Source organism: Phascolarctos cinereus, unplaced genomic scaffold (assembly GCF_003287225.1).
Source record: "Phascolarctos cinereus isolate Bilbo 61053 unplaced genomic scaffold, phaCin_HiC Scaffold_2;HRSCAF=192, whole genome shotgun sequence".
NCBI lineage: Eukaryota > Metazoa > Chordata > Mammalia > Diprotodontia > Phascolarctidae > Phascolarctos > Phascolarctos cinereus.
Window position 1 is genome coordinate 325,817,064 of NW_027555625.1, and position 18,160 is coordinate 325,835,223.

At 37.7% G+C, this 18,160-nt stretch overlaps 1 protein-coding gene across 6 annotated transcripts in view; it reads right to left on the reverse strand.

Annotated features, from left to right (window-relative positions):
• PHF20 (PHD finger protein 20) overlaps positions 1-18,160 on the reverse strand; it is a 112,191-nt gene that overhangs the window by 35,235 nt on the left and 58,796 nt on the right. For 4 of the 6 annotated variants that reach the window (XR_002326841.2, XM_020998569.2, XM_020998566.2 and 1 more), the window contains one exon: positions 11,664-11,939. The exons of the other annotated variants lie outside the window; for them this stretch is intronic. Coding sequence is in view for 3 of the 4 variants with exons in the window: in XM_020998569.2 (XP_020854228.1) it covers positions 11,664-11,939 (276 nt within the window). In the remaining variant the exon portion in view is untranslated. The remainder of the gene's footprint in view (positions 1-11,663; positions 11,940-18,160) is intronic. 6 annotated transcript variants of the gene reach the window in all.

Here is an 18,160-nt window from a genome sequence, read left to right on the forward strand (position 1 = left end):
ATAAATGAAATCAGAGCACTTGAGGAAAATTTTGAAAAAGAAATGAGAGATATGGAAGAAAAAATTGGAAAGGGAACAAACAGCTTGGCACAAGAAGTATAAAACCTTGTCCAAGCAACATATTCCATGAAAATTAGAATAGATCAAATAGAAGCAAAAGAGCTTATGAAACAATAAGAAAGATTAAAACAAAATCAAAAGCCTAAAAATATAGAGAAAAATTAAGGTTATCTCACAGCAAAAACAACTGACCTGGAAAACTGATCAAGGAGAAAAAAGTTAATAATCACTGGATTTCACTTTCTTGCTGTATTCAAAAAGTGGAGATCCCAGCTCAGCCACAGCACGGGCACCATGAAGTAAAGTGGGAATGGGAGGAAGAATACCTTTCTGCCTTCCCCTCTACTTTTAGATTCCCTTGATATGACTGGAAGTATTTATACTGTTCTATTTCATTTTGTCCTCAGTTTTAGCTGCCAATGGGTGATCCCCACTGGACCCAGAAGTTGCAGCCACGACAATCGTGGAGCCAGGATTCTAGGTGGGACATTACAATCAGCCCAGAAGGGAAGTTCCAAAAAGCCAAGGTGATCCGAGACTCAAGTCCAAGAGGGGTTTTGGAATTGGGACTGAGGTTTATAGGAAGTGAGTTAAGATGTCTGTGTATTTGTTTTATATTTCTTTGTCAAAGCTAAAGTGATTACCAGTGGTTAAATGGAACTAAGGTACAGGGAAGTACCCCACATACACAAACACATGCTTGAGGGAACACTACAAGTCAGCTACATTGGCATAGTTTTCCAAACTTTTCATTTCTGATTGCCTATTTAAGGACTGACACTTCTGTACATAAGTATTAAAACAGTTATACAGTCTATATTACTGAGTCCTGTATTATTAAGCTTAATGTGAGAAATCTGACAAGTGCAGCTGGGTGGTGAAGTACATAGAGCTCTGGGCCTGGAATCAGGAGGACACATCTTCCGGAGTTCAAATTTGGCCTCAGACACTTACTAGCTGTGTGACCCTAGGCAAGTCACTTGACCCTGTTTGCCTCAGTTTCCTCATCTGTAAAATGAGCTGGAGAAGGAAATGGCAAACCACTCCAGTATCTTTGCCAAGAAAACCCCAAATGGGGTCACGAAGAGTTGGACACAACTGAAATGACTGAACAAGAGAAATCTAGTATCACAAGACTGCTACTATCTTGTAAAAATATTTATATTGTTCTTTAGCACTGAAACCAACCTAGAGTATTTGCCTTTTGTAAAAGCAAAATAATTCTTCAGACAGAACGCCTGTGCCTAAAATCCACAAGTAGCTGCCTTTCTTTGCTACTTCTCCAACTGCTCGTACTTGTCTTTTTTGTCCAGATATGAGTGTGAAATTCCATCTGGTTTATTCTGGCAGAAGCATGGATCCACTTGGGGAATTTCTGGTCCTTTGGAATAAGAACCCAGAGAAAATTGCCCAGACCTCTATTCGGGAATCACCTACGGTACAGAGGGACTTGCAGAGAATTTTGGTGTGTCCTATATAGAAAGGGACATATTGTCCAGACCCCCCGTTTGATTGCCTAGACCCCCCTTGGATTGCCCAATGCCCTGAAGGAGGAATCTTGGAAGTTTCTACCCAGGAAAATTTTAAGCCTCTAGTCCACAATAACTCCCAAATCTCTGTGGGGAGAGCTCCATCTAAGGTGTGGACCAGGTTTTCCTATGAAATGGGAATATAGTTTTCTTTGCCTGTTTTTTCACTTTTTGGGTAAAGAAAGGCCCTGCAAGGCAAAGGCTAGGCAAGCAGAAATATTTGGCAAACTCTGTGAAATACTGCTTTTGTGAATCTGTAAAACTTGTTATTTTGGTATAAATAAAATTTTTGTTTGTACATGTGGGACTGGATATACAATCACATAACATAACATTGCCTGTTTTTCGACTTGAGTGTATGACACCAGAGAAGCAAGTGAATGGAAATTGCTTCTGCTTCCCCAGAGACCACTAGAGAACTGTTCTGAATTTAGGACAAGAACTTATGTTAATCAAAATACATTCATTCATATTTTCTGAGGGTATCCTTTTTGAAATAAGGGTAAACATGTAATGGGACCTTTCAAGCATGCTAAAATGGCCTAACATGGAGACACCCTACTTCAACAAATCCCTTACCATTTTCCATACCAGGTAACTGATTTCAGAGTTGGAACAATGATGACTCCTGCAGCCAAGATTCTAGATATGATGTTGCAGCCTGACAGGAAAGCCTTGATAAGAATGGGTACCTGAGACTAGAGCCTGAATAGGGTTTTTAGCCTGGAACTGGGACTGTGTTCTACAGCAAAGAACCAAAGTGAGCTATTTGTATTTTTGTTTTAGTTCCTTGGAAGTAAAAGTGAAAGTAAAAAGTCAAAAAAAATCAATTATCAAAACCAGAAAAAAAAAACCTAGACAACATATCTCAAGAAATATTAAAAGAAAACTGTCCAGATCTCTTAGAACCAAAAGGCAAAACTAAAATAATCTACTGGTCACCTCCTGAAAAAAAGCCTCAAATTAAAACTCCCTGGAACATCATAGCCAAAGCTTCCAGGACAAAGAAAAAATACTGCGACCGGCTAAAAAAGAATGAATTCAAGCACCAAGAAGCCACAGTCAGGATCACACATGTTTTGGCATTCACCACTATAAAGGAGCTGACAACCTGAAATACAAAATTCCAAGAAGGCAAAGAATATGGATTTACAGCCAAAGATAACTTCACCAGAAAACTTGAGTATAATGCTACAGAGAAAAAAAAACTGACCTTTAAAGAAATAAAGCACTTTCATTCAAGCTTTCCTGATGAAAAGATCAGAGCTCTACAGAAACTTTAATGTTCAAACACAGCAGTTAAAAAGAATATAAAAAGATAAACATGACTGAACAAGGATAAAAGACTAAACAAAGACAAACTGCTTACATTCTAATATGAGGAGATGATGCACATGCTCCCTAAGAACCCCATTATCACCAGAGGTCATAGAGGGAGTCTAATTGGACAGAAGGTCCGCAAGTGGTCCTGTTAAGTCTTGATGATCTTAAAAGAAGAATGGAAAGGGAGAGGAAGAGGAATACACAGGGTAAGGGGATGGAGAAAGAGAGGATTAGGGGTAATTATCTCAAATAATCAGGGTGCACGAGTAGAGATTTATATAAACAAGGAGGAGGAGGGGAAGGGAATGGCTGATACTTGAATCTTACCCTCACCTGAACTGGTCAAAGGAGCAAAGAAAATACATCTCACTGAACAGGGAAACAGGAGAGAAAGCGGTAAAGGGAGAAGAGAGAATTTGTGGAAGGACAGATTAAGGGAGGGATCAGTTCTGAGCAATATAAACTCCAAGTGTATACAAAAATATTTATAGCTTTTTCTGAGGTGGCAAAAAATGAGAATCTGAGGGGCTGCCCATAAATTAGGGAATGGATAAACAAGGTATGGTATATAAATGTGATGGAATAATAATGTGCTGATTTTATCAGCATAATGATTAACCAGGATTCTAGAAGACTAATTGTGAAACATGCTACTTACCTCCTGATAAAGAGATGAAGGTCTCAGAATGCAGAATGAGACAAATATTTTTGGAAATGGTCATGTGGAAATTTTTTTTAAACTATATGTATTTGTAAAAGGGTTGGATTTTTACTTACAAATCAGATATTTGAACATAAAAAAAAAGAATTGTAGGATTTTGAGCTGGCAGGAAACTTAAGGGGTCTTTTTATGGATAAAGAATTGAGAGCCAGAGAAGTTAGTCATGTACTCAAAATCTCACAGGTACGAAATAGGAGAACCTGGGGTTCAGAGCAGGGCTCCTGACTCCAGAGCTCTTTCCACAGACTGTCTTGAGGACCTTGCTTTTGATGATCATTCACTACTTGATAGCAACTGGTACTCATTCGTAATCATCAAACACTGAAAATTTTTTCTACTCAGTACCTTGCAAATTTGTCCCACAATGTAGAAGTGGATTTACCGAAAAATTCATTTCTACAAAGGCCTCTCTACCTCCAGCAACAGAGCCTGGAAAGTGTGAGTCACAGATCTGAACTGTACTGGCAAGTACCTTTCCTCTGATGAAAGGCTCCATGTCCAAAAGACACTATGGTCCTGTTTCATGAATACATTTGTCACATACACACACACACACACACACACACACTCACACACAGAAGAAGCTATTTCAGTTTCCTACTTTACAATCTACAAATTTTTTCTTGTTCTACACCAGGAAATACAGGAGATCAGGAGGACTGCTAGAACATGAAGCAAAACCTCAAAGTTAAAACGGCGTCTGAAGAGAAACTCCAGAAAACAGAAAAAAAAAATATTGGCCTAGGGAAAACCTACTATTACTCCAAACACAATCTTCCCATGATTGTTTACAATCTTTGTAAATCCAAACACTACTTGTAAAGATCTGCAATCTTTACCAAGTAGTGACCAAGGATATCACATAAAGATAGTATTTCAGAACCTGTCGCTGTAGGAAAAGGCCTGTGCTCAGAATGCTGAGAATCACAACAGTTCTTAATTAAATTACTTAAAATGAACCAGCAACTCCAAATGCAAGCAATGGAGTTCACTTAGCAACCTGAAAAAAATATCAGCTTTGTGTTTCAAGTTTACCCTACTTAAAACCAGAAGATATACAATCTATATCATTCACATGCTAGAACCATGATGCATTTCCAAAGCCCCAAAACAGGAAAAGAAATCAAACAGGGAGCCCAACCTATATGTCATTTTCATGCAAAAAATTATTTTTAAAAGTTGATCTATTTCCCCATTATAAGCTGCTAATTAAAGTTAAGGAGAGCCAGAAAACTCCAGTACTTCTAAACAAAATTTCAGAATTTTAGAAAAAATTTAGAAAAACTGAATAGCCATAAATGATGAGCTAAGGGGTCAGGGTACTAACTCTATGAACTTACCAAGTATCAAACGATATGCTCTTTCACATCATAAGAAATCATATCACATGAAGAAATCAAAACATCCAAATTCTAACAGGGAATGATGGGGTTCCCAATGTATAAACAGGTTCATTTAGCCCTGCTGAAAAGATACAGCATTACAACACAGGGGCTTTTATGGCTTGAAAGAGAGAAACTACCTTCCAAAGTGACTTAGTTACAGGTGAATCCTCTTCTTGGTAATAGGAGGACACCTGCCAGAAGAACTAATTCCTCAAGTATAAGAATGCACATAAAGTACTTTACAACACAGAGATGAATTATTAATATTTATTTTAAAATGGAGAAACTGCAATTAAAATATGTGTTGCTTTAGCTCTTCTACCTAAGTCTTTGTAACAGTGGAATCATCTGTGAAGTCACAAATACGTGAGTCTGATTGCTACCACTGGAAGAAAATGAAATTCTATCCAACCTTCATGGCCAGGCTCAAATGGTACCTTTTCCATGAAGCCTTCTCTGACCTCAGCTCATTTGTAAATGATCTTTACTCATATCATGCAAACAGCATGTGGTTTATACTTCTTCTACACAATTACTCTATTTTGCACTACAATTATGTGTTATATAACCCTTATAATTATAAGCCCCTTGAGGGTAGGAAATAGTTCATATTTATCTTTGTATCTCTACTAGCACTGAATATCAGACCTAGAATATAGCAGGCAATTAATAAATATATGGTAAATTGCTGAACTGAACCTTAAAAGCCCTGATTTAATCACTCTTGTAAAAATTAGCATAACAAAAACAATACTAAAGAAAAAACAAAAATCTCTACAATTCTAAAAGACTTGTGATGAAAAATGCTATCTACCTCCAGAAAGAAAAATGATAAACTGAGTGCAAATTAAAGCATACTTTTTTCATTTTATTTTTCTTAGGTTTTTTGCAACATGGCTAATATGGAAATATGTCTTGCACGACTTCACATGTACAATAGGTTGCTTTCCTTCTCAATGAACTGGGTAGGGGCTGGAGGGAGGGAGAGAATTTGAAACTCAAATTTTTTTTTAAAATGAATAAATGAATGACTATGGGGAGGAGCAGGGGGAGGACAAAGACTAACCAAATGGGTATAACCCTCAGGTAACAGGATAACACAACATTAGAAATGTTATAGTATATGTATATATAACAGTATAGACAAAGCTAGTAAAGAATCTTAGAATTTACCCAATTCAAACCTGTCATTTTCTAGATGACATAAATGAAAATTAATTGATGGCAAATATCTGCCTAAGGTCATAGAACTTCTTAGCAGCACCCTAGAACCGAGGGCATTTGAGTTCCCATTAAAGGTGCTTCTACTATGCCATCATCTAGGCATGAAAAGAAGAAAACAATTAGATCCACACTCTCATTTGCTTAATCTATTCTGGACTGCAGGATCTCATCCAAAGCTATGTCCCCTATGTGTTATAACTACTGTCCTACAGAAAAAAAGTCATTTTACCATGAATCCAATTTTCAGCCTGAAAATAAGAAACCAACTCTCCATGAACCAGGAGTTGTGATCAAAGGTCCTACTATGGTTAGAAAAGCTTAGGGCTGATCTTATTTGTAAGGTTTAATGAGTATTTACATACATTCCAACCAAAAAGAGACAGACAGACAGACAGACTGACCAACTAAGGGCCCCTACCCCAATGGCTGAAATTCTACCACTAGAAATGCATTCCTTGGAGTAGCCAAAATAAAATGTACTTTAAGTAATTTTGGGTCATTCATACCTTACAGTCTATTTGATTTATCAGATTAGTTCCCCTGAGGAAGGGGAACACACATTTTGAATTAGGAAGAGGAACAGTCTAATCGAAGGCATTAACTGGCAGCATAAGGGCATAGGATACCTAGGAGGCAGGAGGGGAGATTGAGGGGCAAGGCAAAGAGTGAAGGGGGGATAGGAAAAGAAGGTAAAAGTATGTCATTTAAACATACAGAAAACCCAGGTTTTCCCCCCAGGGCCAAGCCATCTTCCTGGTTGATAAACAGAAACTTTAATTCCTATAGATCTATCATATGTCAGGAAGCCCTGGAACTTCAGTGGGGGGGGGGGAGAAGAAAACATTTATGAACTTGGAGATGATACTATGTTGCAGCAAAAAGAAGGAAAAGCCAGGAGCCTGGAAACCTGGGTTGTAGTCTTATCTCTGACATTAACTTCTCTTGTGACTTTCACTGGGCAAGTGATTTCCACTTGCTAGACCTCATCTGCAAAATAAGTATGCTAGACTACATGATTACTGAGGTCCCTGCCCTCCCCTTCCAACTCCGAGATTCTGTGATTCTTCCAATTTGTGATCATCCTACCAATGAGGTATGTGAACTTACATGGATGGAGGTGTTGCTTCCACTTGGCTGCTGATCTCTCCTTTCCTTCCAGGCTGCAAAGATCTCTGTTCTCCACCTGAGCGGGAATGGGAGAGATCAGGCTGTACCCCAACCAAGGGAAGTCCAGAGGCCTAGTGTGCCGCACTTGGCATGTTGCCCCAGAACTGACCCCCTTGTCCAAGGAAACAAAATAATGCACATCTTGGTTTTAAAACTTTTTTTTTCTGGAAGTGGTTGGTAATACAGTACAGCTCAATGTGGTAAACTGAGGACACATTTTGTGTTCCATCAGAAAAGAGATCACTACAACAAAATTCTCCATGTAAAACAAAAGCATCTAAGCCCCAGCTCCTGGACCACTTATTTCAAGTATTATTTAATATTTTATATTCCTTCATAATGAAAGAAACTATATAATCTTTATATTTCCTTGAAATGGGATATGAACTTTATGCAATGTTTTAATAGTTTCAAATTATAATTCTCTTTTGTTTAAACAAAATAACACAAGATAGTACAGAAATAACCCAGTAAAGGCAAGGCTTAGCTAACTCCAGGGATAGCTGTTGGCTATTCAGATACCTACAAAACAAACTGGGCCATCGTTTTATAAATATACATTCACCTCACTCGTCTGAATATAGTCCACACCTCTAAAATGGAATGTTTTTGAAAAGGAAAATAAATACATTTATGTATGTACACACTAAAACATAACACAGGTCATAGGCCACGCTCTGGATTTTTCATGTTGGATTAAGAGAAAAAGCACAGCCTACCCTGAAGTTAAGAGTGGTGTGTGCTGTTTTCTCTGAGACTAGAATCCTCTACAATCACAGTGGGTAAGAGGGCCTGTTTTTCTAAAATCACTGTAATTTAGGTTACGAGGCCAACGTGCAAGCCCAAAGTTAACAAACATACACTTTTACTGTCGGAGAATCACAGAATCTGAAAGCTGGCCAATGAACGAATTAATCCCTTTTACAATACCAATTCAATGTAACAAACATTTATGAAGCACCTACAATAATAGCCCTGCCTCGGCCATCAAAGGGCTGGCTACCTCAAGTGACAGAAGAAATACTGTATCACAAAGCCACCCCCTCCACTGTCAGAAAGTCTTCCTCATATTGAGCTAAACTCTACCTCCCCATAACTTTTACCCAGATATAACCTCCAGAATTACACAAAACAAATCTGCTCCAATGTCCCAAGGACAGCTCTGCAGCTACTTGAACACACCTACCACGCCCCACCACCCCATCCCTCCTCTCAAGAGGATTCAAGGAAGATATGATCACTACTCTCAAATATTTAACAACCAGCTAATTTGTTTTCTCTCTTTCAGAGGTAAAGGAAGTGTTTTAATACATTAATTGCTCTTGAATTTTTCCAAAGGGAGAAAGCTATGCAAATGTAGGAAAGATATCTCCTATCCCTGAGAAAAGAATAGTTTACCTAAGTGTTCCCAACCTAAAGCAACTACAAACAGTGCCTGTTGGCCTAATAAGGTAGGGTTCTGTTGTTGTTTGTTATCCTACTCCACACAGTGAGACATTTCCACATAGGCCCACGAGCAGCAATGCCAACAGGACACAGCCTGGAGAAATCTCTTCTGGCAGGCACAGGTCTCTCAGACCTCATTCTTCCAAAGTAAAGCTTTCCAATCCAGGGAAAAGAAAGGATAGCCTATTCTTGGATTGTGATTTCCAAGGTTTAGAACATTCCCAGTACAACACTACTCCCTCCCCTCACCCCGCCCTACCCAAAACGACAGTCCTTGTTGCTTCTCTGTCAGGATGCCAAATATTCTGGTGGGATGCAATATCATCCTTTACAGCTTACTCAGCATGCTGCTGGCTTGGTACACTGCTCTCCCTCAAGTCTCAGTCAACAGTAGGGAAAGCATTGGTTTTGGCCTCGGAGGACTTTAGTTTGAATCCCATCTCTGCCACTAATGACCTCTGAGACCTCAGGCAAGTACCAATCTCTCTGGACCTTAGTTTCCTCATCTTTAAAAGGAGGGAGTTGGCCTCTATGGCTTTTAAGGTCCCTTCCAGGGGTTGGTCCATGGCACTCTGGGTTTAAAAGCCACTACAGGTGGGCTTTTTTTCCTAATTTGCCCACCTAGTTTAAGGAAGATTTAATTGTCATTGCCTCCAACAAAGGAAGTCTAGAACCAGATTCCTCAATACAGGAGCAAAGCAGTCTTGGTCCACTAATCTGACCCAGACTGATTTCCTTCCTTCCTCCCAGACCCCAAGAGAACAAAACGCATTATATTCAGAAGAAGGGGGAAAAAAGCTGCTTTTGTTATTCATTTCTGAATTTTTCTGATAAAAGTAAAAATGATTTTCCAAAAAATTACCCATTCATGAGTCCAGAAGCTTTTCATGCCCTCCTTCTTTTACTTAAACATGCTGCCTTGTACTCCCTTTAAACTCTCTCTTTCATTAAGTTGCCAGATTCACCTTATTTCAATGTCTAAGGTGAGAAAGTCCCTAGGAAAAGCCAGCAGGTCAAGGAGCCTTTCAAAAGCACCTAAGATATCTTCTCACATACAAGCCCACATTGCCTTTCATCAACAAGAAATGCATTCATTGATGATCTACATTTAGCTCTGACAGAGGCTGGAGTAGGAGAAAGAGAACTGAGCTAAAAAGAACTTTAAAGAGCACACTTCATTTTACATAAGAGGAAATGAAGACCAGTGAGGAAAGGAGAGTAGGGGGAAGTAAGGAGTGGGAAGGGTTTTACAGTTTTGTCATTTAATATATATTTCTATGTAGTATATGTCAGTTTTGAAAAGGTGAAGGAGAAGCCTCCAGATCTGTGATTTCATCAATGAAGAAAACTCCCTCCCAGTCCACCAGTGAAAGTTAGAGTATTGCTAGTCACTTACTAGCCTTAAGAGAATTGCCTAGGGGAGGGAGAGTTTAAGTGACATAAACTTACAAATATTAGGTGTCAGAAACAGGACCTGAATCCAGTTCTTCCTGATTCCAAAGTTAGCCCTCCAACCACTATGCAACTCTACTCACGCTGAATACAGTACAAAATTTATGGCACAACTAATAAAATGGGAATGAGTTGCTACTCTTCCCTTCAAAAAAGCAAGCAACATCACTCAGCAAATGATCTTTTTTTTTTAAACTAAGCAATATGTACTTATTTCTAAGAGAATTTATCAGCTTACAATAATGATAAAAGACAGAAATAAATCTAAGGCCATCTTTAATCAAATTTAAACAACTTTAAACCAAAAAGTCAGAAAATGCTATCAAACTGAACACTATTCCAAATGCTTATATGTTCAAGATAAGGTGTTTAGAAATTCTATTAGGACCACAAGACCCCAGCAACATTACAGAGGTTGATTTGACCTGACTCACAAGAATGGAGATTAGAGGAGAGGAAGTAAAGAAGAGAAAAGCAGTGGTAAGACGGAGAGGATAAGGCAAAAAGCAGAGCAGCTGCAGAAGGGCAGCACCAGCAGGCTCTGAAAATCCTCCCCCTGGGGTACTGCCTGGGCTATTTCAGAAGGTTCTGAGAACTTACACAGGCTGTCAGGGAACCACAACTGAGTCACTGATACTAAAATGTAAAAAAAAAAATACATATATATATATGTATGTATGTTCATCCTAACAGTCCTTGTAGCATCTGAAACATGATGGAAGCAAAGACACTCTTTTCAGTAAAGAGTTCATAATGTCACATAGGTAATGCTTCAGGAGGGATTTACAACAAACAAAATTGCACATACTTGACTAAGAACATGTATGTTAGCCACTGTGTTAGCCTGGGAAGCATTTCCACAGTCTGCAGAAAGGTTTACTATCAGGTTAATGTGGGATTTCTCAATGAAAAATTTAATGTATTTGTGGAAGAAGCAAAGCACAAGTCACAGAAAGCTCAGTGCTTTAAAATTTATTAATTTAAATAATTTAGTTGACTAAATTATCTAAATCATAGATCGCAGAACTGGAGATTATCCAGGATTTCAGTTTCATTCAAGTGGGTCAGATAGGATGTCCATTTTATAGATGTGTTACCTAAGAGAGGCCCAACCAAGAAGCAGAGGAGAACAGAACAGAACTCTGGCCTCTTGCTTCTGAAGGCAATGCTTTCAACAGGCCACAGTCTGCTGGCAGGCAATTCTAATACTGTGGTCACTGCCCTGGTAATCAATAAGAGAAACAGGCAGAAGACCTCAGTGCATGCTTTCCACTTCTACCAGCAAAAAGAAAAACGGTCAATAAGAACTGGGCATCAGGAACTCTCTGTTAATCAATATGGCACCCAGATACTTACACAAGGAACTAGAAGTGATCCGCTTTCTGGTTAGCCCATCTTGACTGGACTTTTCAGAAGCTAATGAACCTCTTGTCTGGACGTGCCTCTTCACTGAATTCTCCTCAGGTTCTGGTGTCTTCTCCACTCCATGGAAATATTTCATGTGATAGTGCAGGAGTTTAGCTTTGCGGAAGAATTTTAAACAGTCCATGAACGTGCATCTAAACTTGTGGTCTAAGTCGACAGCAGGAGCTTTTGAAGTAACAAATTCATCTCTCTTAAAAGTATTTGTTACTGTAAGAATAAAAACAAAGATCCCTGTTGCTTATCCTACATTTATTATCTGACATCTGACAATCAAAACACAAAAGAACATACATGCAAAAAACATCATTTGATGTGCAACACTAAGCATGTGTAGCTGTGAAACAACACATCAGCCTGCACTTCCAAGGGAGCCCATCAACCAGATGCAACCATGGGAGGAAGGGGGGGGGGAGGTGTTGGCCAAGCAATGAAGAGGCCAGAATGAAAAAAAAAAGGGGGGACTACGAGAATGGAAGAATTAACAATGGTGTTCTAGGCCAGAGGTTACCATCACTCTGACTCTGGGGTAGGATGGATGGACTCAGCAGCACTTTTGTAGACTGATTAAAAGAAAATGTTTGCATACTAAGAAATTTCAAAAAGATCTCTACTAAAGGAGAGTTAAATAAAACTTAAGTTTTGGTACTGAGTTTTTAAGATGGTAGAACTGTATGTGAAATAGGAAAAATAAACAATTTGATTCATCTGAATTAGAAACCATAAGAATGCAGATAATGAACACTTCTCTGGAAGCAAATTATTGGGAGCTACTGTTTCTGTATTAAAGTAAAACTCAAGTGAAATAATCTGGCATTACTAAGCTAACATTTAGAAATATAAAAAATATTTCATTAAATACATACAAATAAAATGACTCAAAATTTCCAAAACTGTAAGACTATGAATGTATGATAAGAAATACAAAATACTGAGAATAATTCATAATTCAAAAAATGTAAGAACTTTATTTTATATATAACCTTTTCTCAAGAAGAGGAAGCATCTTATACATGTTAAATGTATTAGATTATCTTGGCAAAGAATATATAAAACTGGCTTTTCACTAACAATCTGAGAGAGAGGAGGGATAAGCATTTACTACTATGTGCAAAACACTATACTAGGCAAGTTTTACAAATATTATCTCATTTGAGCCTCATTATTCCCATTTTACAATTGAGGAAACTAAGACAAACAGAAGTTAAGTGACTCATCCAGGGTCACACAGCCAATGAGTATCTGAGGCTGGATTTGAACTCAGATCTTCCTGACTCTAGGCCCAGTGCTCTATCCATTATACTACCAAGCTGCCCCTCTTCCTTCTAAACACACACACACACACACACACACACACACACACAGAGTCACACACATTCTCTTCCCCTAAATGAAAAGATTTCCCCTATTTTTTTAAAACAGTGAGTTCAATTAAGTTTCTAGCAATTCCAGTATTTCCTTTTCTAAAAACAAATTCACTAAAATAAAAAGTTCTCCATTTAAATCTTTCTTTTGAATAATTTTTACTTCTAAATGGTTCAAAGCTAACACTAGATCACATGTGAACAATATAATTATAATTTAAAGATGAAAGCTTTTCTTTAAATTATTATCACAGCATGGCAGAGGTTTGTTTAGAAGACAAAATCTAAGAAAAGAATACCTAAAAATTGCTTTCCATTTTTCTCCCCAAGACAAAATTAGCAACTAAATAGCAATTCACTCCAAATCAAATAATGAGATGACTGGGAAAAAGCAGAACAAATAAGTGCTTTCCCCCCCAAAAAAACCTCAGCTTGGAACGTTCATCTAGCAAACTGATTGGTTTTCGAGATAAAAGCAAAGCTACACATGGCAGAAGTTATAACAGAGCCATTGGGCTTCAAGAACTCAGGGCTCTGACTCAGCATTATTTGTTAATGACTGGAACAGGGTGAGAATGACATCCAAGGTCACAGAGAAACTGCTGTCAATACCACTTATTAAGCAGTCTAAACACATACCACAACAATCAATAACATTAAAAGGCAGAGAACAATCTTCTAATGTTCAAACTGGGAATGACACCCAAGATCACAGAGAAACTCAATATCATTTATAAAGTAGTCCCAATACACACCACAACAATAGATACATTAAAAGGCGGAGAACAATCTTGTAATGTACAAACTGTTTTAGTTCACCTTCACAAGGGAGAACAGGGAGGCTCCAAACATGTTCAATGTGAGGCACACAACAAGAGCCAGAGCAATCCATAAAATGCTAAAAGAATGCACAAATTAGTATAAAGAAGGAATGAAGAAGAAGGAAATAGAATAAAAGAATAATCTCATTTTACTTAAGGCATAACAAACCTTTTATTAATATCATCTCTTTTCAGCAGTAAAACTGACTGCTAAAATAAACAAACTCTGAGGATGAGCTATTCCTCTAAGCAAATAACAGTAACAAAAAACAAAGAAAATCTGGGATTAAGGCTCCCTGAAAAAACAAGTTTTAAGATCACAAAGAAAAGCAGAGTCATTGGGAAAATTTGTTTTTCACACTACTGCTTTCCAGTAAAAATGAAAGTGTTTAAATACAACATTACCATGGAAAAAATCTAACTAAAAATGAACAGCAAAGAACATATAGAGAAACAAAAATAAACATCACAGTAAAACCATCCCCACAGCAGGCCTCAAGAGTATTATATGGGAAGAAGAAAACAAGACTTTCTCTCTTTTTGGTTCTGGGAACAGTATCCTATACTATGTAAGGACAAAACATTACAGGGACAGCGGACACCGTGTTATGACTAATTACTCAAGTTATTGGAATGCTTAAATTGAGGGCACAGTGGCAGCTAGGTGGCGCAGTGGATAGAGCACTGGCCCTGAAGTCAGGAGGATCTGAGTTCAAATTCGGCCTCAGACCAAACACTTGACACTTACTAGCTGTGTGACCCTGGGCAAGTCACTTAACCCCAAATGCCTAAAAATTAAAAAAAAACAATGCTGCTTTTTGGGGGCAGCTAGGTGGCACAGTGGATAGAGCACCGGCCCTGGATTCAGGAGGACCTGAGTTCAAATCTGGCCTCAGACACATAATAACACTTACTAGCTGTGTGACCCTGGGCAAGTCACTTAACCCCATTGCCTAAAACAAAACAAAAAAAAAATTGAGGGCACAGTGTTACTTGACTGAATTATTAAATAAAACAGTATACGCTAGCTCCCAGCTCTGAGGAAACATTGTTAGGTGTTACATGGCTGTCTAATTTTTGAAGTCCAGGGTATCTTGCCAGGCTGAGTCCTCATTAGTCGCATCAACACACTCTTCATGAAGCTACCTGGGCCTATATACAATTCTCCCTTCACCACATTCCACCTCCTGCCTCCAAGCCTTGGGCTGTCCCCCTCCTCACCTCTGATTCTTGAAACCCCTAGACTTCTTCAAGAAGCATTCTCATTAAGGAGGCATTTCCTGATGATTTCAGTTGTTGGTACCCTCCCCAAACACATTACATTTACATTTCTTTTGCATTCACTTGAACATACACATGTTATTTCCACATAGGAGAGTAGCCTTTTTCATGGCAGGACAGCTATTTATGTCTTCGAACCACTTCCTAGGAGCAGTGCTGGGCACACAGCATGCACTTAATAAATGCTGTTGAATGATTCAATACTTCCCACAAAAAGCAAAAACTTGTGAGTAAAAAAAAAAAAAGCAAAACTGGCTCTTCAAAACTAACTTGAAGTTGTATATGGCAAAGCCTCTGAAAATAAGCAGCCATGACAGTAACATTCTATAATATCTTAAATTGAGAGAGCTAGAGTCACAGCTCATCAGCAAAACAAAACAGCACTGCCACTGGAGAAAGTACTGACTGACCCAAGGATCCAGGGAAATGCCTCCCTGGCCTCTCCTGACAGAAGGTACTCATCTCCCACACACAAGAATGATTTTTAACATGGTACCACTTAATGACCAAAATGCACTAACTCTTTAATCCCGAGATCTCACTGTCTGACATATGTCCCAAGCAGGATAAAGAGAGGCAAAACCATCCCATACACACCAAACTATTCACAGCAACATTTTTATAGCAACAATGAATTGAAAACAAAATAGATGTCCATCACTTGGGGAGGCAGTGAAAAATCAATGTGTTAAGAAACCATCTATACTCCTTGTTCCAGCTATACCACTATTGGCTTCCTTTCCCCAAAAACAAAAGAATAAGGAAAAGGACCTTGATGTACAAAAATGTTTATAGCAGTAATTTTTGTGGTAGTCAAAAATTAGAAACTAAAGGGGTATCCTCCTATTGGTGAATGGCTAAAGAAACTGTCACACATGAATATAATGGAATGTTACTGTGCCATAAAAATGATGAAACATCAAAGGATATTAATAGGAAGTTTTTCAGATGAAGAAATTAAAGCTATCTATAGTCATACAAAAAACACTCTAAATTACTACTGATTAGAGAAATGCAAATCAAAACAACTCTGAGGTACCACATTACACCGTTCAGATTGGCCAACATGACAAAACAGGACAATGATAAATATTGGAGAAGATGTGGGAAAATTGGAACATTAAGGCATTGTTAGTGGAGTTGTGAACCGATCCAACCATTCTGGAGAGCAATTTGGAACTATGCCCAAAGGGCTATAAAACTGTGCATACCCTTTGATCCAGCAATATCACTTTTAGGGCTATATCCCAGAGAGACCATACAAATGGGAAAAGGACCCACATGTACAAAAATATTTATAGCAGCTCTTTTTGTGGTGGCAAAAATCGGAAATTGAGAGGATGCCCATCAATTGGGGAATGGCTGAACAAGTTGTGGTATATGAATGCAATGGAATACTACTGTGCTATAAGAAATGATGAACAGGCAGACTTCAGAAAAACCTGGAAAGACTCGTATGGTCTGATGCTGAGTGAAGTGAGCATAACCAGGAGAATGTTCTACACAGTAATAGCTACGTTGTGTGATGACTAATATTGATAGACTTAATCCTTCTTAGCAATACAAGGATCTAAGATTACTCCAAAGGCCTCATGACGGAAAATGCTATCCACATCCAAAGAACTATGAAGTTTGAATGCAGATCGAAGTATAATATTTGCTATTTTTTTTCCTTCTGTTGTGTTTTGTTTCTTCTTTCTGGTGGTTCCTCCTATTGGTTCTAATTCTTACTTACAACATCACTAATGTGAAAATATGTTTAACAGGAATGTATATGTAGAGCCTATATTAGATTGTATGCCGTCAGGGGGGGAAGGGGAGAAAATTTAAAACTCAAAAGCTTATGGAAGTGATTGTTGAAAACTAAAAATAAATTAATTAATTTTAAAAAAGAAATGGTGAAACATACAGCTTCAGAAGAAACTGGAAAGACTTCAATAACTGATGTAAAGTGAAAGGAGAATTAGAAGAACAATCTCTATATAATGATAACATTGTAGAGAAAAAAAACTTCGAAAGACTTCAGAACTCTGATCAATAAAATGTAAACTAAGTTCAAAAGAATAAAGGTGAAACACGTCAGTTGTGTCCTAACAAGAGAGCTGATGAACAGAAAATGCAAAGAAAGGCATACTTTTCAGACGTAGCTATTACGGAATTTGTTTTGCCAAAACATATAGCTTTGAAGGACTTAGTTGTTTTGTTTCTTAATTTGTTCAGTTGGGACTATAAAGGTCACAAATATTGGTAGAGGTAGATTAATAAAGGTTAACTGAAAAAATAATTACCTAGAAAAATACACCAAAAAAAGGTTACAAAGTGCTTCCCTCAAAATAAGGATTTTGTAAAAAATCTATTATGCTGGAGGTAAACTCAAAAAAAGGGTAGAAATCATAATCTTAGACAATGCAATGATAAAAATAATCAAAAAATACAGAGAGAAAATAAATTATGCTTAATGGTCTCATAAACAGTTAATATCAATCTTTAACATAAATATATAGGAATAATATCTAAATATTTATAGAAAAAGTTGATCTAATTATAGAAAAAAATAGCCAGTAAAGCTGTAATAGAGGAGCACATCAATGTACCCCTTTCAGACCTACATAAATCTAAGAAAAAGATGAACAAGAAAGAAATTAAGGACATGAACAGAATTTTAGAACAGTTAGTTTTGACAGATCTCTAATTACTGAATGAGAATAGAGAGGAACACTTCTTAGCTGTGCACAGCATTTTTATAAAACCTAAGCATGTACTAGTGCATAAAAAAACTTTAAAACTATGCAAAATAATTAAAAACATACTTTTCTGACCATAAACACATGGGAACTCATGAGGTCACCGAATTAATAATCTAGCGATATAAGGAAAGAGGACAAAACCTAAGGAATAACATTTAGGGGAGTGCTATATGTATGATAAGCCAGTAAAAATTAAAAAGGTGCTGTCAGATGGGAAG